The 26,545-nt window shown below is 40.9% G+C and overlaps 2 protein-coding genes across 2 annotated transcripts; one reads left to right on the top strand and one right to left on the bottom strand.

The window, feature by feature from the left end:
- Window positions 1-508: 508 nt before the first annotated feature.
- ybx1 (Y box binding protein 1) lies at window positions 509-7,836 on the top strand. The gene is made up of 8 exons (XM_080763490.1): window positions 509-761; window positions 2,722-2,785; window positions 3,039-3,072; window positions 3,161-3,250; window positions 3,691-4,017; window positions 4,513-4,598; window positions 6,592-6,893; window positions 7,498-7,836. The coding sequence occupies exons 1-7, from the start codon at window positions 656-658 to the stop codon at window positions 6,845-6,847; spliced, it is 963 nt and encodes a 320-aa protein (XP_080619616.1). The 5' UTR covers window positions 509-655; the 3' UTR covers window positions 6,848-6,893; window positions 7,498-7,836.
- A 914-nt stretch (window positions 7,837-8,750) lies between these two features.
- On the bottom strand, window positions 8,751-21,465 carry arhgef16 (Rho guanine nucleotide exchange factor (GEF) 16). Its single transcript, XM_080763557.1, has 14 exons — window positions 20,816-21,465; window positions 19,048-19,099; window positions 17,876-18,030; window positions 17,381-17,437; window positions 16,276-16,436; window positions 15,159-15,311; window positions 14,934-15,063; window positions 14,563-14,637; window positions 13,420-13,512; window positions 12,735-12,890; window positions 11,251-11,435; window positions 9,604-9,671; window positions 9,260-9,361; window positions 8,751-9,078 (listed from the first exon to the last, which is right to left on the bottom strand). The coding sequence occupies exons 1-14, from the start codon at window positions 21,422-21,424 to the stop codon at window positions 8,939-8,941; spliced, it is 2,136 nt and encodes a 711-aa protein (XP_080619683.1). The 5' UTR covers window positions 21,425-21,465; the 3' UTR covers window positions 8,751-8,938.
- Window positions 21,466-26,545: the final 5,080 nt, after the last annotated feature.

Genomic DNA, 26,545 nt, shown 5'->3' with positions numbered 1-26,545 from the left:
CGGACTACTGAGCACTGAGAAGTGAAAGGTAAAAGTGTAATTAGCCTAGCTTACTTAAAGCTTCCGCCATAAAAATCATTTAAATCACATTTCATATCATAAAAAACGCAATTAAGTCTATTTTGAAGCTTGTAGTAGGCTAGGTCATTGTCAAATGGGTATGGGACCCATGAAAGAACATGCATGCAAGCATCGGTATCTGTCCCACAGTCCCATAAATGAATATGTAGGTAATATGTGCCAGTGCCCCTGCCCCATAAAAAGTGTCGCGGTTGTATCTGTCTCGTCTGGATTTCGCATCTCTATGGGCGTGGACTGTGTGCAGGTACAGTATTGGCTTTAGCCAATCATCTTTAGCTAATTCCCCATACACAAAAAATGGCCGCTTCATTGACCAATAGCAACCCGTTATTAGTTGCGTTGAAGATTTGAGCCAATTAGAACCGTTCTGGGCGGGCGCGTGGTCGGGAATAGTCTCTGGCACAATTTCTAATTCTGCCCAGTTCGATCGGCAACGGGAGCGGATAGAGGAAAGCAGAGAGCCCGAAGGCAGCAGCCCCCACCACCGCCGGCCCAGGTTACCATCTAGCACCGGGAAACATACTAGAGACTGAGCCACCGCCGGCACAAGGCAAGCCATTACCAACCAGTAAGCATGAGCAGCGAGGCCGACACGCAACAACCACCGCAGCCCGCTGAGGATGCGGAGCGCCCATCCAGCCCGGCAGCCGAAGCTTCCGCGTCGGATAAGAAGGTCATCGGTAAGATTGCCGCAACTAGCCTAGATGGGCTAGCGTTGAGCTAATGCAGGCTCCAGCAGACACCGCCGGTCGAGGCGATGCGGCTGTAGCTCGTTGGCTAACATGAACTAGCTGATGTTAATCGTTGGGACGGTTATGCTAACTAATGTTAACATACATCTCCCCTGGTAACCTTGGTAACTCGCACGCGAGGTGCCGGTGGAATACAAACCTGACCACCTATATGGTTGGCAAACATGATATTACAACTATATAACAGATTTATTAATTTTTTTCTGGACCAAATTTTTCGCAATGGCGGCAGTCCACGGCAACGTTAAATTAATGTCTTCCGTAGAAATGCCGTTGAACTTGATTCACGTTGAGCCGGTTTGCCACATAAATGTGTCTTACATGCCCGCAGGAAATGGACAGCAGACGTTAGCACCACATACACTTTTTGTCAGCGGTTGAGTGCAGTGACTATGATCTAGCCCAATGAATATGTGCATTGGGATTAATTTCTGAAGACACTAATGTGACTGCTCAATCTATTGTTTTATTTAGCCGGTTCATCGCGGGCCTTCCAGCCGGCCGGCTTGTTAAAGAGTCACTACTGTCGCATCAGTGTCGATGTTGGTTTCACATTGATTATTACTATTGGTTACATCGTAATTAAAATAATATTGGCACACATTAAAACATTTTGGTTATTCGCGTTCGGTAGCCAGCTATAATTAAAAGCACATTTTATTATTATCCGCATGAGATTTTCTGTCGACAAAAATAATGTTTATATATATATATATTTATGTCGTGATTTAAAATGAAAGCTGCACCCAACAACCCTCTCGGTTGAAAAATGACATTTTTGTCGAGCGAATGACTCGCGCGACTAAATGCATTCCAACGTTAGCTGTTAGCCTCCAGACATCTCTTTGTTCATGGGATTGTGTTTGGTTGAGAGTTGCAACAATTTTAGATGTAAAAAATCAACCGTAATAGAACCAGCTAGAGCCCTCTGCCAAACCAACAAGATCACGTTATGCCGTCCGAATGACAAACACCCGACTGTCAACAAATCGATTTTTGTTTAACTTGCAAATGGCTAACTAGCTTCTTCCGCTACCATGGCTGACTTACTATGCAGCAATGTTAGCCCGTTGGCTAGCTAACCATAGTAGTGTAGCGGTAGCTTGCCATTTCTGTGGCTAACGGGGCCCCCAAAATGTCCGCCGGGATAATGTAAGGATTTCTGTTGTACCGTCGTTGTGTTGAAACCGAGCACCGTTGTGGTTACTGGTGTACCCCTTAGTATCCAACTTCGGAATGTTGTTGTTGGGTTCAAGTGTTGGTATTTCACATATTCGTGTTTCCTCGCGTTGGCTCTAATCCAACCACATGGTAGAGACCCAGTTAGCCACTTGGCTATGCTAATAGGCTGGCTAAAGCTTCCGCCTCGCTAGCATCTTAGGGCGCGACAGGCAGCACCACGTGTAAACGCTCGTGTGCTTAAGTAGTGTGGGGTAAATGGGACAGTGGGTCTCTAGGACTTGTATCAATCTACACATGTGTATAACGTTACGTTGTTGACATGCATTTATGTCTGTTATTGCCCTTAAATAGCCCCACATTATTGCTGCCTCTATATCTGACCCAACTGAATTGGAGCTGACCGGCTTAATATTGTTTACACACTATACAGGACAAGTGTAGTAATGAGTAGCTAATAATAATTCATTTGGATCATGCTTGGCGCTTAGTGCAGCTGGTGGAGAACACTCATGGGCATCAGCATCTATAAAAAGATTGACAGTTGGAGCTTAAATATAACTTCTGTTTACGAATATTTATTTTATTTTACATCTGTCCTACCATTAAGATGTTTTCTATGTTTCATTAAAGGGGGTGTTTGTGTTTTTTGTTGTGTGAAGCTGTAGACCGAGGTTTATACTTTTTTCTTTGTTTTTTTTCATTACAGCAACAAAAGTCTTGGGTACAGTGAAATGGTTTAATGTCAGGAATGGATATGGTTTCATCAACAGGTGAGTAAACCCTATCTGTCTCTTAAAGACACTAATATGATCCTTTGCAGCGAGAGAACATTCCCAATCCTATTATGGCTTTGATTTGCTTGCAAAGCTGGCCAGACGATTTATCTGCCTGCTGCCATGCTCTTATGCGCTGTAGTGCTTCATTAATCCATACACTTGCTGGTTGAGTCTGTAAATAGTTTTGGAATCTGATTGTACTCATACTACTCTTACTGCAACTGATACCTTTCCCCCCCTTTGCTAGGAACGACACAAAAGAGGACGTTTTTGTACACCAGGTAAAAAGAAATGTCCACATGAAGTTTGTACTTAAAACATTGAAGTTGTGTGAAAACTTGGTTTTGAAATGTAATATTTTTTTTATAGACTGCCATAAAAAAGAACAACCCAAGGAAATACCTTCGCAGTGTTGGAGATGGAGAAACTGTGGAATTTGATGTGGTTGAAGGGGAGAAGGTAAGCCACAGACGTGCTTTAAGAATTCAGGTGTCTATTCGATTTGACTTTTGATCGCATTTAAATTGTCAAAGGACAAATCTAATCCTGGTGAATTTTTGCAGGGGAGAAAATTTCAGGCTGTTTTAGTACGTTTTCTGCCATATGCAGTCTGCATGCTTCACATGAAACAGCAGGGGCCATTCAAGCTCTTGATAGCGACTTGACTTAAATTTTAATACGCCAATTTGATTGCTGATTGTTTCAACCCGATTTCAATAAACATCACCCAATTTAAGAATGAGATGCTCAACTTGAGAAAAGTTGTTGTGATTTAATCATGTACCCACAATGGAAAGGTTTCCGTTAATTCAAATATCATAATGGGTGTCTGGTGAGTTCGGACAAAGGCTAATGAGCAACGTTGTTCTATCCTAAAAAATAAAATGTCAATTGCACAGGGAGCAGAAGCGGCCAATGTCACCGGCCCAGGAGGTGTTCCAGTCCAAGGCAGCAAATACGCCGCTGATAGGAATCGCTACAGACGCTACCCCCGCAGGAGGGGACCACCTCGCGGCGGAGAATATCCAGATAACTACCAGAGCGACGGTGAGGGCGAATCCGGCAGTGGAGGTCGTGAACCACGTGAAGGACGTGAACCTCGTGAACCTCGTGAAGGTCGTGACAAGAGCAGCCGTGAGGGTGCAGAGAGTGCCCCAGAGGGAGAGATGCAGCCACAACAACGCAGGCCCACCTACCCCGGCAGACGGCGTTACCCGCCTTACTTTGTACGTAGACCCTATGGCCGCCGGCCCCCGTACACCAACGCACCACGAGGAGAGATGACTGAGGTATGCCGTCAGAGGGCTAACTCTTCTGAAGCAGGCACCTGGGGGTAGCCCACATCAAAGTTGGGCTCCCCCATTCCAGTGAAGTCATACGCAACTCTCAACACTCCTTTGACAACAATCAACGTGGTTTGGACAAACAAATCTTGGTGTATCGGGGGCCTAGCTGATATACTGCAAATTGACCCCAGCTTTTTGCCCCTGTTTTTGGGAGCAGCATGGTGTGCTGGCATTTTTAGGCTCACACCAAACCCCTACAATGAAAGATGTTCAGTATGGCACAGCAAGACAAATCTTGTTATGGACAAACTTATGTCCATTCAAATCATAAAAAATGTGATTCCTTTAGAACCTGATTGGAAAAACTCTGCCTACTGAACATGATGTAGGGAGCTCTCGTGCCAGTTGTTGTTTGACTCGTCTGTTTGCTTTCAGGGAGGTGAAGGTGATGAGAATCAGGGCGGTCCAGACCAAGGCAACAAACCAATGAGGCAGAACTACTACAGAGGCTTCCGACCAAGGTTCAGACCAGGGTTTGCATGTTGGCTTCATTGACGTAAGGCTGCAACAATTGGAGAACAGCATGAAAGCAATCTGAATTCTTATCTACCGGTATGCACTAATTGGACATTTGCCGGATAGTCAAGTGATATTGAAACTGATCTTAAATTGCTCAACCTGTTCAGGGACGCTGTAGTCTCCTTTTATTGCAGCCTAAACTGGAATGGCAGCAACTTATAAAACAGTTTTTTTTTGTCGTGTATGTGGTTATTCTGTGGGCACTCTGTCAATAATCTCTTTGAAATTTGTTCCAGTGGATGACCCGTGTATCATTTGCATGACCATAAACCAGTAACTGAGTAAATACTGGGTCTTATGGTAAAAGAAATCTTGAGATAATTTGAGCCGTGACGTGATTGCGAAATTTGTAAAGAGTTGTTTGTCTGTTTATATGCATGCCGCTTTGGCGGCAGTTACTCAATGGAGTATCGAAGTCTGACTTTAAAACCACACCCCTGGGCAATGAAGATTTTCATAATATAAAAACGGTTCCAAATATAATGCCTTTCAGGGAGGTCGCTCAATATTTGGAAAATGTAAATTAATTCTGCCGTGGTACCTGGAAGTAGTGTTGTAAAACTAACTACTACCCGGCAGGAAATCATGGTCTCCACTGAAGCATGTCATGTTCTATAAATCATGACATTCCATAAAGTTTGTGCAGTTTTAGTCTAGTTTGTTTGATGTAAGAACTGAAGAAGTCCAGTGCAACATGCATGACACAGCGCCATGTGCTGTGTCTGTGCGCCGGGCGACTGCTGTTAGTCGTTGGGTCATTTCTAAGCCTGAGAATATTCTCTGTTCATTGCCAGGTTTTCAGAAGATGGCATACCCATATCCTGTTCAGTTAATTTTCCCATAGGTTTGAACTGGAAACACAGATGATGTCTATATGTGTTTCCAACTCAAATCTGATGTTGAGCCAAACAAAGCTCTGGGAAAATGAACTGGAAATGGTATGTCACCTTCTGAAAAACTGGAAGTACAGTTCCTATTCTAGTCAATTTAAAGGTGGCCTTTTATTTTCTTTGGATAAATTGTTACTTTCCCAGTTTATGCTTAATAATCAGACAGCCACTTCATCCAAACAGAAAAGTCCTCTAATTATATTAAACAACGTCAAACTCACCAACATTGCAGTTGTACAGAAAGCTTGAATTATCCTCTTTCAATCTGTAAAGTTTTTGTTTAAAAATTCTGTGCAGGTTATTTTTTCCCAACTGTCAGAGTTTGGGAGTGCTCGTTGGATATCACTCAACAGACCTGCATACCACCCGTTTTTAATAATGCAGGAGGCAGCTTTACAAAAAACTAGTGCTTCCAAACGCCAATACTTGGAAAAAAACACCTGCAAGGAATTTCTTGACAGGAAGTAGCTCATAACAAGTCTACGTGGATTTTTATGAAATTCAAGCTTTTTGCACAGCTGCAATGTTGGTGAGTTTGACGTTTAATACAATCAGATTTGTACTTATCTGATCGGATGAATGTGCCGTCTATGGGAAGTTGCACCTAGTTAGCACCTTGCTGGCAAGATGGCAGCAGTCCGAATATCGTCAATACACTGTATCCTAATCAAATGCAACATGAAGACTATGCACTTCAGGTTGACCGTGTAGATAACTTTGCACTGTGTGTTGGCATTTGAAAACTACTGTTTTGTCAAGTGTTTGCGATAATCTTAGAAGGATCCCTGGCTAATAATATTTATATAGCTCTTAATACATTATACTTGCCCTATATAACTCAAATTAAAAACACATTTTTATTTTTGTTTGTCTTTCACTCTACTATTTATTCGATTCAGGATCCGCTGGACAACTATTTCTAAAATATTTAAGGTTTAGTTAGAGGACAATTATAATGTATTATGTGGCTTATTAAACGGGGATCCTTTAGATTTAAAAAAAAATGGCAAGTCACAACCCCATTCTTTTTGGTCTGTCGACCCAGAGGTCCACCTCGTCCCAGACCGGTGCGGGACGGAGAGGAGGACAAAGAGAACCAGGGCGGCGAGGGTGGCCCGAACCAAGAACGCCCCCAGCGTCGCTACCGCCGCAACTTCAACTACCGCCGCAGACGCCCACAGGCTGGCGGCAAGCCTGGCCAGGAGGGCCAGGAGGGCCAGGAGGGCAAGGCCAAGACAGGAGGCGGCCCATCCGTTGAGAAAACGTCCGCTCCCGAGGCCCAGCAGGGCGGGGCTGAGTAGGAAAGAACCCGCCAACCGGCACCCACCATCTTTTACCATCGTCCGGGTGAGTGCTCGTAGCCTATTGGTAATCACAGTTGTAGAAGTGTTGGCTGAGCAAGACATTTAAGCTACTTCTTCCCAAGTGGGTTAAATGCGTAGAGGACAGTATGTGCAAATGTAGTGTACAATTTCAAAAAGAATACCCTGGAGTAGGGTGAATTATTAACATTATGTAGCACTTTAGCTGGACTGTCTTGACATCTATTGTAAATTCATATCTAAAGGCAGCCATTGGTATTGGATGCTGACGACTGTAATTTGATTGGAACAACCATGGCTTTTATAATGGAAATTCTTTGGGCAAAAGTGTCTGCTTAGCCCCCCCCCCCCCCCCCCCCCCCCATTATGGATAATCCAAAGCATGAGCTGAATGGATTGCAATGGATTTGATAAAGCAAACTGTCTGGCAGCCTGCAGCCATTGATCGTTTCGCCACCATATGTGATGTTGGTGATAGGCCTACTCTCAGATATCGCTTATGACACTCTTAAGATGCACTCAATTCAGTACAGTATGTCACATTACTGTAATTAAACCCTGTCATTCATTGAGCTGATTGTGCTACATTTATTCATCTTTTTTTTTTTCTCCTCACTCTTGTCTTTCAGTTTTTTTGTCAACAAGAAACATCAAAGATCTGAGCAATAAGAAACAGAATTGACTTGACGATCGTCACAAGCTTGCACCATGCATTTGACCAGATTACCACCGATTGCCTGCAGAATCTATGCAGACCTGTTTTGTTCCATTATTTTTATGTGACAGCTACAAAAAGTTTTGGGGAAACAGCAGATGTTTTTCTAAATCGGTCCTAAGTTTTTACACCAAATGGTTTTTAAAGAAATGAAATTTGATATCTGGTCAGTTTGACATTTTTAAATAACTTTTTATGTATTCAAACATTTTAACAAAATGCAAGCTCAAATAAAAGTCAAAGGAGAACTGTCCCAAGTGTTTCCTTTTATTTTGCTGTAAAATGTACATATTTATAGAAATGTTGATTTGTTGTCCATTACAGTACTAACTCATTGTAAGGGGAAAAGTATTCTAACTTTATTTCCAGTAGATCACTAAAATGTGACCATTGCAGTAGTATATTTAAAATTAGTTGCAACTGAGAAACTAGATATTACAAGGTATGACTGTACAGGTTCCAAATGTGCCCTGTTACAGCTAGAAATGGCTGGCTATTAACCATGTTGAAATCTAATGACATTTAAAAATGCCTTCTAAATCCTTCCCAGGAAAAAAAAAATCATGTTGCTATATACATGGCAACATTACAGATGGTTTCTCCTACAATCTAAATGGACCATTTAGGCCTGACTTTAAAAATGTCTTCTAATTCCTGACCGTTTCTGAAAAGCCTGTTTTTCTATGTCAGTCGTTCTCAAACATTTTCATGTCAAGGACCCCCAAATATGTAAATGGCCACCGACCCCCATCTGAAAAGGTTGTTCCAGGGACTCCTCGGAAGCAAAGATGAGTTCCGAAAGAAAATACATAAAGATTTGCGCCACATTTTCAATATTGAAAAATAGATCTACAAGCTCGTAGTACAGCACTCGGTGACGCGCTGTAAGCTTGTAGATTTGCTATTTTTCAATAGCTAAAGCATAACGCTTGCAAAATGCTTAAAACACCAAAGGGGGTTCCTGCCCTGAAGGGTTGATGTCATGTTGCAGACATGTCCAACTTTAAATGTGACTTAGCCAATTTGAAATACTATTCAATTGAGAGTTAATATGGTGAGCTTACTCGCACAACCTTGTTTCCCTAATGATATAGTTCCTCAGTATGAGTTCAAGAGAGGACTGAATATAGACAATGGTCCTAAACTTGGATTGTGTATAAATACCACTTTGAGGGTAAAACCCTCCATTGTATTATAGCTAATACACATTCTTCAAACAGAACAAAGCTGTGCAATTGAGTCACCATTATGATTTCAACAGTACAATCCTTTTTGACTGTTGCACATGTATCAACCAACATCCATGGGATTGACTTGTGATTGCACATGTATCAACCAACGTATGTCCATATTACTCAAACATTGGTTTCTTTGCGTAGACGCTTCATGCGTTGCACATTGTTTTCCATGGTGGTAGGGTTGGTGATCTCTGTGGCACAGCTGGCAGGGAACCAACCTCTCTCTCCATCACGCATTCTTTCTCCATGGCACCAGTCTTGGGAGAGAACAGATTTCATTTTCAAACGTTTTGCATATTTCAGAGGAATATAGCATTATATAGCAAGTGTATAAAATGGGTGTCATCAATTACAGGTTTTTATACATTTTATTTTGAAGATCTGATAAGGCCCAGCCAGCCACTCAACATTATTAAAATCACACATAAGGAGGCTTACCATCTTCTTTTTGTATGACAAGGACAACCTCTGCCTGTTGAAGCCCCAAATCATCTGTCTCCTTGGGCATGTAAGATTTGGTAGCCTCATATTGTGGTAGACCTTAAACACGTTTTCACAATAACCTTTGATTTACGATGGTGTTAATACAATCCAAAGAATCACAAAATGCACTGCTCAGCCTTATTTTTCATCAATTCGTCACAATTCTAATAAATAGGATCTTTGTCAGGTGTGTGTGAAACTACCTTTTAGTTGAAGATTTACAATATTACATCTTCATGTTGGAAAAAATGTTTCAAATTGACATGAAGGGAGAATAAATGTTTTAAAGGTTTCCTTACCTTCTTTACTAGCGTCGACAGTCCGCTTGTGCTCTCTAAGAGCACTTACCCAACGAGCACGGTCAACCCTGGATAATTAACAGAATACACTTAGATGTGTGCATAAACCCCAGGCTCAAATCTAACACAAGTTATGTCCCAAACAATGCTATGGATGCAACAGTCCAGTCAAGATATGGTTTGACCCAAGCAATAGTGATAATTCAAGATTTTATGTGATCCCTATAATTAAAAGTTTATTATTATACAAATTTGGGGCCCTTCGTGTCTCAACATACGTGTTTTATCTGGACTACACTGACTGCACCAAAAAGTAGTTCCACTAAATCCATGAAGGTTAACTTAATATATTATGGAGGAGGGTATTAGGACCAGTTAATACGATGACACAATACTATTGCAATTTCTCCTGGGTAGATTGACTTACAGCACTACATGATGCATGAAGCAAAAACATTGTCAGTAGGGGGCACTAGACATCAAATTTGTTATAGTGGGTTGTGTTCAATTTGATTATTGTTTTATGCAAGTCAAAAATCCTCACTACAATTACTATGCATGAACATAATACAGTATATCTGTGACATAATTAAAACCAAATTGCATGTTAAAGAATTACTTCACCCCTCCTCTATGATGAAGAATCCAAAAACAAAAAAAGATAAACTCACAACTCTTACAGTAGCCCATAATGCTATGCAAGAGTCCTGTATTCACTGTGCAGAAGGATGCTATACACACCAGTCTTAGTGGTGCCAGCTCACGCCAGAAACATCTAAAAAGATAAGTCTTAAAGACAAAAAAGTGTCCGCACACACTGATACTAGCAAAGAGCCGATTATTTATTAGTTCCTCAGGTTATACCCTGAAGAAGGCAGTTGCATCTGCCGAAACGTTGGGTTCTTACTCTGCGTCCTAATAAATAATGGGCACTTTGGCCTATCAGTGTGTGCGGACACTTTTTTGTCTTTTTAAAACATATGTTTTTTTCCCTGTATTTCCTGTATTCAGGCATATCCTCAGAACTTACAAAACACAATATTTCTGCTCAAACTTGACCATTTAAAACACTTCCTGGATGAACACACTGTGTGCTGAACAAGTACATGCATGTTAACGTGATTCATGTTGAACTACTCCATGCACATTGCGCACGCCCAGGCACATTCCTCGTTCGTGCATGAGACCATTTACAATAGTGTTTTAAATTGTGTTTAAACAGTGTTTTATAGAGGGTCAAACTATTTTTTAATCCTTATTTTATTTTAATATATCTTGTTTATTAACAGATTATTAATGACACCGTTTTCTTTCTTCACTGTAAAGGAATGCGCCCAGATGTCCATGAACAACATATTTTGGGGTGAATTAATTCCTTTAATACAGTTCTACTAAAGTTACTATTTTCATTTTTATTTAGTAGTAGCATTATGTCTTTGCTTTGTCTGAAACCATTTTTTGTTTGTCTTTTATGCTCAGTACTTTTGTATTGTCCCACTTTATTTCATCCGTTTATTCAAACACTGCAATCCGACACCAAATTCACTGTAAAGGACACCTAGCTCTTAAACAAAGTCAGCCCATGTTTGTGTAATTTTGTGAAATTAACCGGTTTGTATTTGTAAAAGTGTCACACACGTGCAGTACCTGGACTCGGCCACCAGGGATATCTGTTCTGCTCTCCCATCACTGTTCTTGCTCATTAGCAGTCTAAGAGAGAGGGGATTGCTGGAGCCGCCCTTGGAAGGCGGAGACGCCCCTCCCTCTGCATCCTCTGCAAACTCAACCTCCACATTCTCCAGAGTGGCGTAATCCATCACCACAAAGCTCTCCTCACTGGACAGACAGACAGACAGACACATTAAGACCTGAGGACGATTCTACAAATGCCTTCTAAAACCTGACAGTTTTCTGAAAAACCCTATGTTTCTATGTCAGTGGTTCTCAAACTATTTAATTGTCAAGGACCCCCAAAGATATGTAATTGGCCGCCAACCCCCATCTGAAAATATGTTGTTCCAGGGACTCCCCAGAAGCAAAGATTTTAGTTAAAAATGCTCGCTCTGAAAGAATATATTCAAAGATTTGTGCCACATTTTCACGATTTTTCAAAAATAGCAGACCTACAAGCTCGTATAAGCTTGAGATGAGATCTGCTATTTTTCAATAGCTAAAGTATAACACAATGCTTGAAACACCTTGGGTTCCCGCCCAGAATGGTTTAAAAGGAGTTTCTAAAGCCATTTTCCTCATATGACACAAATTAAAACATTGCCCTAAGGCTGATTGGGGTACCAGGTCTAGAAGTTATATCCATAGCGTCGTTAACTGGCACAGAATCCAGCGAGTAATTTCAGTTATAGAGGGGTGGGAGTTTATAAGTTTTTACTTCTTCTCACTCCTTTTCGGATATGCTTAGATTTATTTATTTATTATTTATTTTCCTTTTATTAATTTTTCTTGCTATTTTTTGTTTTTTGTTACTAATTTTTAGTTTTTCCTGGTAAAATGCAAGGAATTGTTGCTGTATATTGGCATATTCGAAATAAACATGACAAACAAACAAACAAACAAGACTTCTCCACCAAAGGTCACACTAGTGCATCGTCTCTGTTTACAACAAGAACAGCAGAAATGGTGATGCGGAAAATGAGTGACTCAAATCAGAGTGACACATTCTTGTTAAATTGTAGCAACACAGGGTACTGCAGTTCAGTCAGAAAGTCTTCATATAACGTATACTAAATATAATCGATGCCAACTGTCAAAACCTACCACCAGTTACTGCACAAAGACAGCTTGGTCATGGGGACAATATGAAAGCTTACCTTTGCTCTAATTCAAACAAAACATGCACCCACATTCAAACACACACACAAGCTCCACTCTGCTGAGTTGACATGTTGAATGAGAGATTGAAGAATCTCAAGTATGCACCATACAACTCCCCCTCTCCCACCTCCCTCTTTCCTCCCCACCTCCAGTTCACATGTTCCCTGACAGTCACCACCTGGCCCTGCTCAAGTCCCCACATAGGGACTTGGTGCGTTGTTGTGAGTTTGTAGATTGCATATTACATTGTGTATTTTCGCTATGTGATAGCAGTAGTACAGAGTTCAGTAGAGTGCCACTTGCCTCTTTTTCTTGGTGACAATGAGGACGTCATTGAAGAGGAAGAGGTAGTAGCTCCTGGTGCTGAAAGCCCTCCAGATACTGAGCTCTTCAGTGGATACAGCCAGCTCTCCGCGCTTCCTCAGCCACCGCGATGAGGACACCAAAGGGAAAGGCTAAGGCATACGAGTGTTAGCAATGGAGGCTTGCAGTCAAACTAATATCACATACAGTACCCTACTCCACGACCTTGTTTTATATTTGGAAGATGATGGGAAACCTCCACTGTCAGCTGTTAAGGATATACGATACAAGATCAACTAACTCAACAAACCTTCCTGTCCAGAGATGTACCTGGAACCCTTCCATTATAGTCATATAACAGAAAATAACAGAAAATAGGAAATGGTACACAATGGTGTCAAAATATGTGTTACAATATAGAATAAACATTACATAACACAGATACATACTGTATAACCTTGCGATTATATGAAATTCTCAAAACATGCAGTACATCAGTTGTGGTCCCCGAGAAAACATCTGCCAACCAGTGATAGGATTTATTTTCTTCTCCTAGAACTATAGGGAGTTAATTGTTGAGTGTCGGTTTCCTGCGGACCCGATAAGGCTAAGCTTTGACAACAAACGTGGAGCGGCGAGTTTCATACCAATAAGACTAATTTAATGATGTGACCATCTTACCTTGATTTTACCAAAGTCCATCTGCTTTTGAATGGTGTACATCTGCTCTGTCCTCTCCATTCGCCTCGCTCCATCGTTGCAGCTATTCACCAACTATTGAAGTAATAACAATGAGGTTCGCAAAAACACATGACATTACTTTAGTGATTTGTGAATGTGAAACTTTAACCCACCAAGTAAAGTGGGCTATCCCGAGTGGCGAGATGAGAATGATGGATTAAAAGCTTAGAGGATGATGAGAAGGCAGGACTGTTTGGGATGGGTCCATGACAAAGCACAGATTTTATGACCTTTCCTCCTGTTCCATGGATTAATGTTCAACTTTGGTCCACATTTCCACTGTCAACCAATAAACTAAACTGCTACTGAAAGCAAAGATAGCAGAGCGTCAGATACGCTGCCAAAGGAGACGAACGTATGCGTTAGAGACGCTACGAAACAGGCGAGGCCCACACACACACACACACACAATACTGACCCTGATAAGCTAAGGGAGTTTTGAAGTGTTACAGCCAAGTGCATTGGTGAGGACCTGTACAACGAGTACTGATTAAATAGATAACACTACATGCAGTAGGCTAAGCACTGGGTTGATTTGGCACTGGCACTGGCAACACACATTCACTGGACTATGCTTTTCCACCACTTACAATCTATCAAACATGACAGTACATTTTAACAGCGGGCAACAGCCTGGCGTATTTTCCGGAAGTGCGTCATTTGTCTATGGGACCAGGCAACTACTGCCGATAGCAGATGAAGAGGCGATAGTTGAAAAGTGGAACGTCGTTCAAAAACATTTAAAAAACTTTTGGATGACATCGTCCGGCAATAGCCAATCAAATTCACATGTTGCTTTGTTTATCCTCCACGCAGAACGGTGATACATTTACATTACATACGGTAATGACAGCAGGAACACCCACTAGATTATTTTATCGCCAGAGTTGCCGCTGTTAAAACATAGGCTAACTCTCCACTTTGGATTGGGATCTGATAACAGCATCAGTATTGGTGTGCTATCACATAGATCAGAACAAACTTTTCATTTTGGCTTGACATCAGGCCTGAGTCAGTGAGAGTGTTTGATCCAACTAATAGCACAGAGGGTTGTGTTCCTTGTGTACCGGTATGTATGCCTACCTTGCTGATGGCATGTAGCGACCAGACAGCAGCAAAGTATTCAGCAGTCTTATCTGGTGTCTTTTGGCTGATAGTCTGTGAGGAGAAAATAAAAACGGATGAGTCTTTCGATTTATTTTAACTTGAATAATTTCCCTGCCCAGGTGTCAACTTTAAAGAACTTCCATCTGAATTGACCAAACAAACTGAACTGTAGTGTCCCGTACTGTTCATTAATGATTGAACGTGATTAATGATTAATGATTGAATTAATGATTGAATGGGTGAAGTTGGTGGCATTGAGACATTCTGGAGATCAAATGCTGAACTACACCTCACGAATCCGAAGAGGTTGGCATTGACACATACAAGAGAATGAAGTTGATACTAACATCCAGTAGCAGCGGTAGTCTGGTGACTCTCTGCATGGGAAGAATGAGGAATGATATCATGGGGAGGCCGCCACATTCACTGCTCCCTTCAATCTGCTTCAGAACCTCCTTGAAGGCAGTGTTACTGGCCCTGAAAGAAACAAACAAATACTAGTATAACATAGATTGTAGCATTACAATACTGCAATTATTAATAAACATTAACACAAACAAGAGGGAACGTACAACAGCTTCTGTAGTGTCCTCTGCTGGAAAGTCTCGTTGGAGCAATAGACGATGTAGGGTTCAAAGTGGTGGGCTGCATGGTTCTGCACAATGTCACTGATGTCCCGGATCACCGGGTTCTCTTGGTGACGCCGCTCAAGGTCTTCGAAAAACCTGGAGGTACATTAGGCAGGGAGAGAGGGCGCTGTTTCTGTTACTTACTTACTTCACAATAGACCGGTCTATTTTTACTAGACTTGTTACATCTCTCAACCTTTAAAATGTACAGTATATTTGTCACTGTAAACAAGTTTAACAACTCCTCTTAATTTCCAAAAAACAGTAAAATGACACTCTGACACATCAAGTCATTGCTTTATAAATGAATGTAAAACATGCAGACACCAGATGTGTGGACACCTCTACAATTGCTGGCACATGGCATTCAAAACAGCAGCAGTTCTCAGGAGTATTATCATTTCAAAAGGTAGTGGATTCCATTAACAGCAACAAGGCAGTAGAACCAGTTTGGCCAGCATGTTTTAACACGTTCATGGAGCCGACAAGACACCCCATACATAGTACGGTGTGGTCTCTCTGAAACCTAGAAACCCATTCCCACTTTAGGCCACTCCCTTCCCTTCTCCCATAGCCACAAAAGGAATGAACAATGTTTTTATTTAGCCAAAATAAGATTACGGTATTTCTGCCCCATGCTGGCATGAGTATTGCCTTCTAATTTCACTCGCAACATTGATTCCTAGTTGATAGAGTTGAAGTTGTGTACAAAACCATCCTTTGAACTACTTTAGGAACTGTGTTTGCCGTCTCTCTATTCATGAGTTTCAAATGTAATCCTACACCCATAGATATTAAAAAATATAGATGCTGCAGTTGGTTGGAGCAACCTGTCTCCAGCGGGAGGAGGAAGTCAAGCGGAAGTGCTGAAGGCATGTTGCATCGCTGCCACTCAAGTGACTACACAGGTGTTTCAATTTGTCTGATTGGCACAGAACTAATTCATTTGTTTGCTTACCACCTGTTGGTCCCCAACATGGCAGGTGTAGGACTACATTTGAAACTCATGAATTGCTCATTCATACGAAAGCAGTGTCAGTGCGGTATGAGGGTGAACTACCTTTTACTAACATCGTGGATGACAGCAATGTTGGAGAAGAGATGGTGGTGTTCTGTGGTCGTCATGGTTCTCTTCAGAACGTCACTGTTCTTGAAGTGATGCACCAGGATGCGCAGACTGTGCAGGTACGAATGTTCTGATGTGATGATCTCAAAGATGGCCTGATGAATATCAAATACCCAACTTACATATGACAGGATCGATATGTTTCAGTTTAAAGCAACACTATCATGCTGTTTTGTGTATTTCATTACATTACTGGTTATTACAGTGCACAGAAACAATATTTCTGATATAACCTTAAAATCTAAATGACCTAAACCCCCTTTCTGTCTATCTTCTCATGTCCATTCTCAGTGTTCCTACAGTTCTCATAATGCAGTCTATATAGAAGTGTATATTTGTACGTCTCTAAATGTTATGGTGAATTGAAAACGGTGGACCCTCTTGTAAACAAGTGTAATGCTTTATGGGGTCATTCACTCACAGCTAACAGTTTTTTATGCTTGAATGTACTGTAATTATGCAAACTGTTAATAAATAATTCAATCAATCAAAAAGCATGCGGGCAAGCATCAGCCTGGCACACCCATAAGGTATATGGCCACCATTACATCAACCGGATTATGATAAGTCACGATGATCACTATTTTTCCTCTCATAAACAGGGGTAGCAGTTAAAACCATGAAGTAAGGGTTGTATAGACACATATACAATATTTGTTAGCCCTACAACAAATATATAGAGAGAACAAATAGTTTTTACTGTCCTTTTAACTCCTATGGACCGCCCTTTAAAAGAAAAAGTAATTGATGCTTGAAAGACAGCAATACATAATGAACACTAGCGAATTAGACCTATGATCCAGCTTTTGACACAAAGGGTTAGACAAGCTCAGACTGTAGGAGAGGGACTGAGGTTGATTACAATGGGCAGGGTGCGGTTGTATTCAGGCTTGTAGAGAGCATACAAAGTAGTAGACCTTTGATATTTACACAGGAACTCCTGTCAGACTGCTCGTAAAGACATTTCAGATTGTCTTTCCCAGTCTCTCTCTCTCTCACACACGCACACACACACACACACACACACACACACACTTACCTCTTGTCTCTTCCTTTCCTCAGGTGTGATCAGTTTTAGAATGCCTGTGTCCTTTACCTGTGCAAAAAAACGTAAAATTGGAAATCAAAGTCAGGTTGTCGAATAATATTTTGCTCTCGATACAGAACTAATTTGGGAGTCGAGTAAAACTATCAATTGAATGTTAATGGCTCCAGTCCACCTATCACATTCTGGTCACTGTTTGGTCATCATCCAATACAAAATCATATCAGGCATTGATTGCTACCAGATGTGCACCATCCCACCATGTCAAAGCACTTTCTTAATCCACATGCTATATCAAAAAGTAAATTCTGCGACAGCTAATACAGCAAGACATTGTACAAAAAAATATATCATAAATCATAAGCATTATAGTGAGGACCAATATACGAAAATAGGCTGAAAATGTCTGAATGTTCTTTAACTTCCATGTCCCACGTACTTCAAAAACATGCATAAGAACAACAACACTGTCTGTCACTCCACTCGTACCTGTGGAAGCTGGCTCCAGGTCAGCTGGGCTGGCCTGTACTTTACCACAATGCCCTGGTCCTCCTCAGGGGGATGTATCACTACAAAGTCATCTAGCAGTTCGTCTTGGTTTTGCAGCCCTCGCTCACGGATCTCCTGATAGAGGAGTGGTGTAGCTGGAACACATTGACATACCGGTAGACAAACATCAATAACACATGTGATTGATTTATACATATGGTAGATACATGTACATTACAACCCTTTTCGTTGATCAATACATTAAGTATACATATCTACATCTTCAGCTGACAAGATTTTTGAAAATGTGTTACAAAAGCATGTGTGTTACTGGGAGTTTTTTTCCCCCCTTAAAATCTTCTTCTGTTTAGTTTTTGGATTCACACAGGGTACAGATTCCAGAATGATACAGGACTCATACGCAGAGCCATATGTTTTGCTACAGGGCGTATGAGTAATTCTGTTATTCTTAAAATGTGAGGCTCTTTCATCAGTTTCATGGCTAGTTTCTTAAAGGTGAGAGAAAGGTCCCATATGGGCATGTTGCTAGCATAACCAATGTCAGGACAGAAGCATTGTGTAATCTGTCAGAATCCTTGTACGGGACTGGGTCACATGTGTTGGAAATTAAAGCGTGGGAGATCAGATTATTCAAAACAGAGTCAGTTGCTGAGATTCACTTGGGTTTAAAAGTATGGCTCTCATTGAAGCATTATGATTATCCATGTGGTGTAGTAGTAAAGATGCTGTGCACCATAACTGAGAAGTGAACACATGTGTATGTGTCCATAACACCCATGCCCTGCTGAAGTAATAATGTTGATCTTAATACAGACTAATGATGCGATTGTAAATCATTAGTGACACTGACAAGCAGTTAAACAAGCTTGTGTCACACTACACATAACATGGACATGTAAATATACAAGACGACAATACATCAGAATGCAGGATGCGGTAATGGGACCCGCTGAGAGAATTCAGTGAATGATTTCCTGTTATGTCCTCTGATGCTACCCTCAAGGCATCATTTCTACGACTCGTCCCTGGCAACAGGGACAGCATAATTTATTTTCATTTTAGAATAATGTTTTGTGTTGGACATCTAAATTGTGGAATCAATGTTGAACAGGGAAGTGGAAGCAACGACTCATAGAGAATATATAGCCTACCATCTTTGAAGGATCCCCCATGTCTCTGGTTCCTCTTTCTGCCCAGGGTACGCTGTAAAGAAGACAGGAGCACAGCATGAGGCCAACTGTTAGGAATGTATAGGCCTCTATGGACAGATACTCTGGCATTAATATGATCTCACTCTTTTAGCTCCGTTTCTCTCCATCAGTCAACTTCTATTGACCTGAATCTCTGTGTATCTGTCCCACGTTTTTGTGTTTTTGTGCATTTAGTCAATTAGTTTTGCTTAAGTTGGTCATTGCATGTTTTACTGTACAAGATAGATGTTGCAATAGAACTGCTAAATGTATTTATTGATTTTATGCATGTCACAGGTTTACATCTGTGACAGGTGTCTTTATTTTAAACTCTCATCAGTGTGTGAGATAGAAATGCATCTTGGATACCACTGTCACCATTACCAAAGAATAATTTGGCTATGGACAGCACCATGACTATACTATGTGAGAGACAAATATTACACAGCTTGTGTGAAGTGGGTTTTCATTTGAAGATCATAACTAGCATGCCCGGACTGCTGGAGTAGCAGTCTTGGCACCTAGGCCTGACGTTGCAGGTTCGAGTCCCGACGGCCTTTGCCAAGTGTCACTCCCCACCTCTCTCCCCATTTCCTGTCAGCCTACGATCCTAATTATAAAAACCCCAAAATAAATATTTAGATAATAACTAGCTTCTGTCCATATACCCGCTTAACATACATGGCATTGCTTTCTTGAGAAAGCAAATAATACAAATTGATATATATATATATATATATACACACACACCCCAAAAAATGCATAACAATAAGACTTACCATAGATACAACGTTAAGAGATAAATAAAAATCCATTCCTTGAATACAGCTTTTTGGGAGTAAAGTTATAAATCCATTATATTTTAGCGTTGTCCATCCACCGAACCTCAAAACAGTAGTATGTCTGAATGCTACACCGTCTGACTGCACATTGTGATTCTGAAGGAATGCAGAATGTTAACAGATATGAAGAGTCTGTGTGTGCTGCATTGTCCATTTGCGGGATGAATGTGAGGTCCTGTTGTCCTGTGTCAGTATGTACTCACACTCATGCCTCTATTTGAGCGTCGATATGTTCCCCTCACCACTTGATTTTCAGCGTCTCATGGACTCCCTCCCCTTTCAATTATTATGTGCTGTACCTACCACTTTACTAATGATAGGTTCTTGGTTTGCCTATCATCCTAGATTACTATTTCTATGCATTTGATGTACCTCATATTTACCTTGTTCTCTTATCTCAAATCGCTCTGAATTAAGAGCAATATGCCTAAATTGTAATGAACTCCTTTGAACCCTTCCTGTTTCCAGAGAGGATCTTGCATCAGGAAATGTAGTACAAGTCCTGTGAATGTATGTCTACTTGGGGAATTAACCAATTTCGATTCTGAAAGTACTCAAGGGCCGGGCGGGCAGTGTTGGCGTTAATATATTGTACATAGTGAGCAATAAATAAGACTAATAAAACAATTCGGTGCATTACTTGTCAAACTAGGGCCCAGGACCGTGATGTCTGGAGAGCTCTTGTTCGTGGCCTATGCCCAAAGTTGGGCTATAGGCGTAAGTAAGTAACTTGTCAAACTATTATTTATAGTTTTTCAGGGTTCCATCATAAATAATATAACGCATTACTTGGCACATAAAGTAATATTGTATTGTAACAAGTACCTAGTAATATTATGCAACATAACATTTTTATAGTAACTTCCCAGCACTTCCTTCCCTCCTACCTTACGTCCGGGGCTGCGTGCTGGTCCAGGGCTTACCGCCCTGTCCTCTCTGACAGGCTTGAGTTGAGTTCTCTCACCCCCACCTTGCCCCCTCGCCACCATAGCCTCTATGTTGAGGCTGGTCACAGCAGCCCTGTAGGACTTGTTCCTGCGGTTCCTCCTCAAGGCAAAGCCGTCCCCATCGCTGTCATAATCCTCCCAGGACACGTCGGGCCCCTGGGTCGAGTGACGGTTCCTGGTGATGCTACTGGAGCCGCTGCGAGAGTCCTCCAGTCCCACGGGGAAGGTCACCACTGTAGTGTGGTGCCTAGTGGTCCTGGGTCTGCTCGCCGCCGCCAGGCTCCTGGGGATGAGCTGCTCAGTGCCCATCTTCAGCGCTGCAGGGCTTTTGGTGCTCAGCAACACCTGTGCGGGTGGTGCTAACATCATCTCGCCCTCCACGTCTTTCTGGGCCGGTGAGGTATCCGTGTGGGACACGGGCGAATCTTCTGACGGGCTGCAGTGATTGTCTGTGACGGTTATCTGGACTTCAGAACAGAAGCGGCGCTCCAGGATGAGAGGCTCCTGGTCGCCTGTGGAACCGTCCGACTCGGACCGTGTGTGGGACATGGTGCTGCCGCCCACCTATCTCCTCTGCCTGATCAACTCAGCTCCTTAGCATCTGTAGAATGGGGGGGGAAGGGGTAAAAATGAGTACAGTACACATTACTTTCTCTTTGTTGGAGCCAAATTGCTTTCCTGTTTTATTTTTGTTTTGTTTTGTTTGTTTAAATGAATGGTCAGTGCTTGCTAAATAATGATGATATGTCATGTCAATCAGTCAGAGATGGGTGGTTACTATGGCTAGTGTGTACTGTGATGGCTAGCAGGTGTGCAATGGGAGAAGACACACACTCTTTGTAAGAATCTTCTGATCACTTATAGCCGCAATTTGCATCACTAGATTTTTTAAATAATGGGTTGAATCTAGAGTTGCAACACCAGCCATTGACAGTCCATTCATCCAAACAGAAAATACAAGAAATACAATAGGAAGGCTCACTTTCTACAATAGTATCAGATTTGTACTGTGTCATCATCATCATCATCTGTGTCATCATCTCTTAATGTCAGTGCACTTATACATGGTATACTATATATGGTACATGACAGAAGGTATATAATATATATACATTTGTACATAGGCTAGTATATTTGTTATCTCTGTACATTTAGTAGCCGTTTCTAGAATGAGCAAATATACATGTATAACAGGGATGAAGAGCCTGGCATTCAACAGCAGCTGCATGGACACTCATAAGCAACACTTATGGCATTTAGAGGAAACATGTCATAATCTAAACCTCATGTTTCAAAGGCTCAAGAGAAGGCTATCCTCGATCTTGAATGACATAAAGGATCAAACAGCAGAGGGGAACGTGTGGGCTCAGGCTCAGCATGATGTGAACCATTCATCTTCTTTTTACTTGGCTATATGATATCTCTAGCCCTTTTCGGAACCCTGTATGTAGCCTATGCCTTTTGTATTTGGGATGTATTTAGGATGACATCCCTCCCAAATTAATTGCCATTTGGGATGACATGCCAAATACATCATCCCAAATACAAACGGAAATGGGAAAGGGGCCATGTGATATCGTGATTTAAGTGTAAGTTTCCAACGCAGTGAGTCCAACCAGAACCAGTCAGTCGTGTTAGTTGCCAAACGCTTAACATGGCAATCAACCCGTGACTCACCACACACTCCAGTCCTACATTCACACTGTACCCACACACAAACACACCAGAGAGAGACCTGTTCCAGCCCTAACCTGTGCGCTGTACAGAATTAATTCAAAGTACCCATTTCCATCCTACACCCACACATTGTCTGTCTCACTTGTTTAATATGCATGGCATTTTGAGTCTAAAGTGGGCGACAACGACAACCTTGTTATTGTCATAAATGACAACTATGCTGTACAATTTACAGGCTAGCTCCCATATTATGTGACATATGCATGTGACATACACACAGTACTAGTAATCATTACACGACAGCGCGCACCTTTCTTTAACTAGGCTATAATAGTGACATAGGCTATTTCATTATTAACAGCTAATAAAGTTCTTCATACCTGATAAGATTTATGCCGCAGCAGCACTCCTAAAGTCTTTCAACAATTTGTCTCAGATCAAGACGGATTAGGAAAGGGAAAAATGTCTGCCTTGAATTCCCATGGTTCACAACAACGAAGTGACACCCTTTTTTCCCCTTTTTCTTTTCACAAGTATGTTCAGTGCAGGGTGCACAACACACATAACAGCAAGCTGCCTGTCTCTCTTACCTGTCCACGACGTTGTTCCGGGAAAAAACGCTTCTTGAAATGCCAAGTCAGTGAGGTTGTCCTGAAATCTTGGTCGAGTTGTTGTGTTTGAGGGACTCCTGCACTCTCCGCTGTGTCATATTATTTTCTTACTCACTCACTTCCTCCTCACTTTGCACTGGCCCCCCGGCTAATCTCTGCGCTACGTCACTACAGGTGAGGCGAGACAATCAACATAATAACAAGCAGTGGTGGAAAAACTATTTACATTTGTAAAAGTATCTATTGCACTGCAGTGTCGGTGTGGAACTGGAAATACCCTTCCTACAACAAGTGAAAGTCCTGTGTAAATGTCCTTGAGTAATAGTTAGCAGTTAGCCTACTTTCCAGCACTGGTGAGTGTGTGTCAAAGTGGTGACAAGTCAACAAGTCAAACGTAGCCCACTATTTACTACAGGTGACTATATATACCGTAACTGTATGTTATATTGTGATGAATTGAACAAGGTGGACCCTCTTGTGAACAAGTGTAGTGCTTTATTGGGTCGGACGACACAATAAAGCACTACACTCACTGTGTGAGTGGACTAGTAGTAGTGGACCACTAGTCCACTCACACAGTTAACAGTTTTATTGTATTGAGTTGTGCTTGAAATGTACTGTAATTCTGCAAACTGTTACTAAATACATCAATCAAGGTTATATACGTAGCATATAACTATATATAATGTTAGCTGAGTTTCCTCCATCAGTTTTATGATTGACCTCCAGACGTTGTCATTTAACTACCTTTGACAACCCAAGGGCGTCCTCTGGTGTCCAGAATCATACACTGCAATTTGGTTCACAACAATCATGCCCCTATACATTTATATGGATTGTAATTTAACATACCAGGTACGAATTAAAAGCAGTTCAGACATGATTAAAGATTTATTTATTTAACCTTTGTCATCCTGAAAATATAGCTTTATACATTAGGCAGGCTAATAAACCAACATTCTTATTTCTTATTCTATCTAAGCGAGAGTGAAATCAGTTAAAAGTTTTTAAACAATGACACAACAAAGTATTGAGGGTTACTATATACAGAGTTTATAGAAAATCAAATGGCAAATTATGTTTACATTGTTCTAAATTTCAAACATCAATATGGCATCCAATGAAAGTTAATCAGAATATTTCCAAATGATTGCTCAACAAGGGCCATGTCGTTTTCAAGATGACAGTAGGATGTGTACACCACAGCTACTGTGTATATAGATACCTATACTGCTTCCAACATAAATGAAGTAAACAAATAATTGTACATTTTGACAATTATCTTCCAACATGCATTGAAATACATTCAGAAAGACACATCCGGCACAATCCTGAGTTCTAATAAATCTAGAGATAATAGACTATAATAATTTATAATTTATGCTCTACAAAGACCATAATGTGTGTGAAAAATAATGTCCATACATACACATCCCCGGCGATTATATGGAGATTATATGAAAATTAAAGATTTGTTTGAAACCAAGGAAGGCATTGTTGAAAATCTGCATTTGGAGGGAAATCACACAGCCAAACGGTTAATAAAAGTATCTGTTTTATAGTAGTGCATATGTGGATTTTGTCACAAACACATTTTCTTTTCCAAAGCTCTACCCATGTTGCATTCATGAATTACAAAGTGTGATACTCTGGTTTCATTATAAAATGCAGTTTATCCATTTTGTAATATATATTTCCACCTGAACTTATTTTCAGTCAATATCCCAAAGACAAAGATGATTTTGAGAGTTTTGGAAAGCAAAAGTCTTAGATAAAGCACTTCTTAAACAGTAATGTGTATGGTTTTCAGGACAGCAACATATTGTTAAAGTACAGTCTGTGTCATTGTGAATATCTCATTCTGGAACTCTCTCCGCTGTAAATGCACACATCATTTATATGTGATCATCATCATTTATATATCACTCTTTTCAGTCCGTAAGGAAATCTGCTCATCAAACATTTAGCCCCTAGGTTAGTAGGACAAGGCCCGAAATAGGACACAGTCCAAACTGATGTCGTTTCTATACCTTTACAGTTGACACAGTCTTCAGTGTGCAGAATGCAGATGAGAAGCATCGACTACATGGTGTTTTTCTGTACACTTGCTTCATTAAATAAAATCAACTATTAAAAATAGAAACCTTGCATGTTCATATTGAGTTCATATAGTATTATGTAATTCCTCTCTCAGGGCCCCAAGTGAATAGTACACCCATGAGACCTGTTGCACAAGCTCACAACATTCACAATAATCAAGATGGCAATGTCATAATAATATAATATAATATAATGTTGGACATTTAGGACATACATAGAAAAATATGCAATTATAACAGTGGATGTCTTTTGCCCACTGATAATTAAACAATGACTACATTTCAACTTGTATTACTACATGATCTGTGTAGGATTTCAAATAAGATATTGATGTGTTCAACAACATGAAAAAAATATAATAGATGGGCCAGAAATATACAAATTAATTCATAACACAGTATTAGGATGTATTTTCTTACATGGTCTTCATTTCTGGCAATAACATGAAACAATGTAGAATTTTCTGCTATAAGCTTAGTACAAATACCTCATTACTAAAGTAAATTCTATTACTGGACATTGGGATGCTGTCTATGCTTTAGTTGATTCAAGTGGTAAGCTGTTTAATATGTCAACCAATATGCCACCTTTGAATATATATATATATGTTTTGTAGATTTAGACTTCCATTCTCTGTATATGGGTAACTGTGGCTGGTGAGGGAAAATAATGTAAATGCAATTACATTTTCCCAATGGCAAAAGTGACAACTTTGATAATACCAGAAGCATGCGAGAACAGTACATCTGCTACAAGCTTCCAATCGATTAGCTTCTAAAAATTACTATAAATCAAACGTGTCATTACCATATCTGATACTAACAATCACCTTCATATCATTCACATACATCCAGGTTCAGCCCATGTCTTGGACAGAAAAGGATGGAACACATCTATTCAATTCGCTAACATAGTCCATTGAATCCGATACTACTAATGTTAATGGGGCCGGGGGGGGGGGGTGCGTCCATCGATGATCATTGATGAGACTTCGAAGGAGAAGCTTGTTGGTTGCACCAGTTTATATTTCAGGCTAGTTGAACTTTCAAAGCCAAAGCCATGTTCTTGTGGCAACCATAGAGACCTCTGGTACAGTATGTGTTACAGTGTGGTTGGTACAAAGGACATAAGGTGGATGGTATTCAGTGACGGGGAAAGAGGTATGGGAGGTGTACACAGTATATGGGAGGTGTACACAGTATAGGGCGGTCGAACTGGGAGGGCTGGGGTGTGGACTGGAGGGAGAAGACTGAGCTCACTGTTTGGCTATGTCCCCTTTCTT

This window comes from Protomyctophum bolini (genome assembly GCF_963924005.1).
Source record: "Protomyctophum bolini genome assembly, chromosome: 5".
In the NCBI taxonomy this organism is placed as follows: domain Eukaryota; kingdom Metazoa; phylum Chordata; class Actinopteri; order Myctophiformes; family Myctophidae; genus Protomyctophum; species Protomyctophum bolini.
Note: the sequence above shows the minus strand (reverse complement) of the source record. Positions and strands in the feature narration are given on the sequence as shown.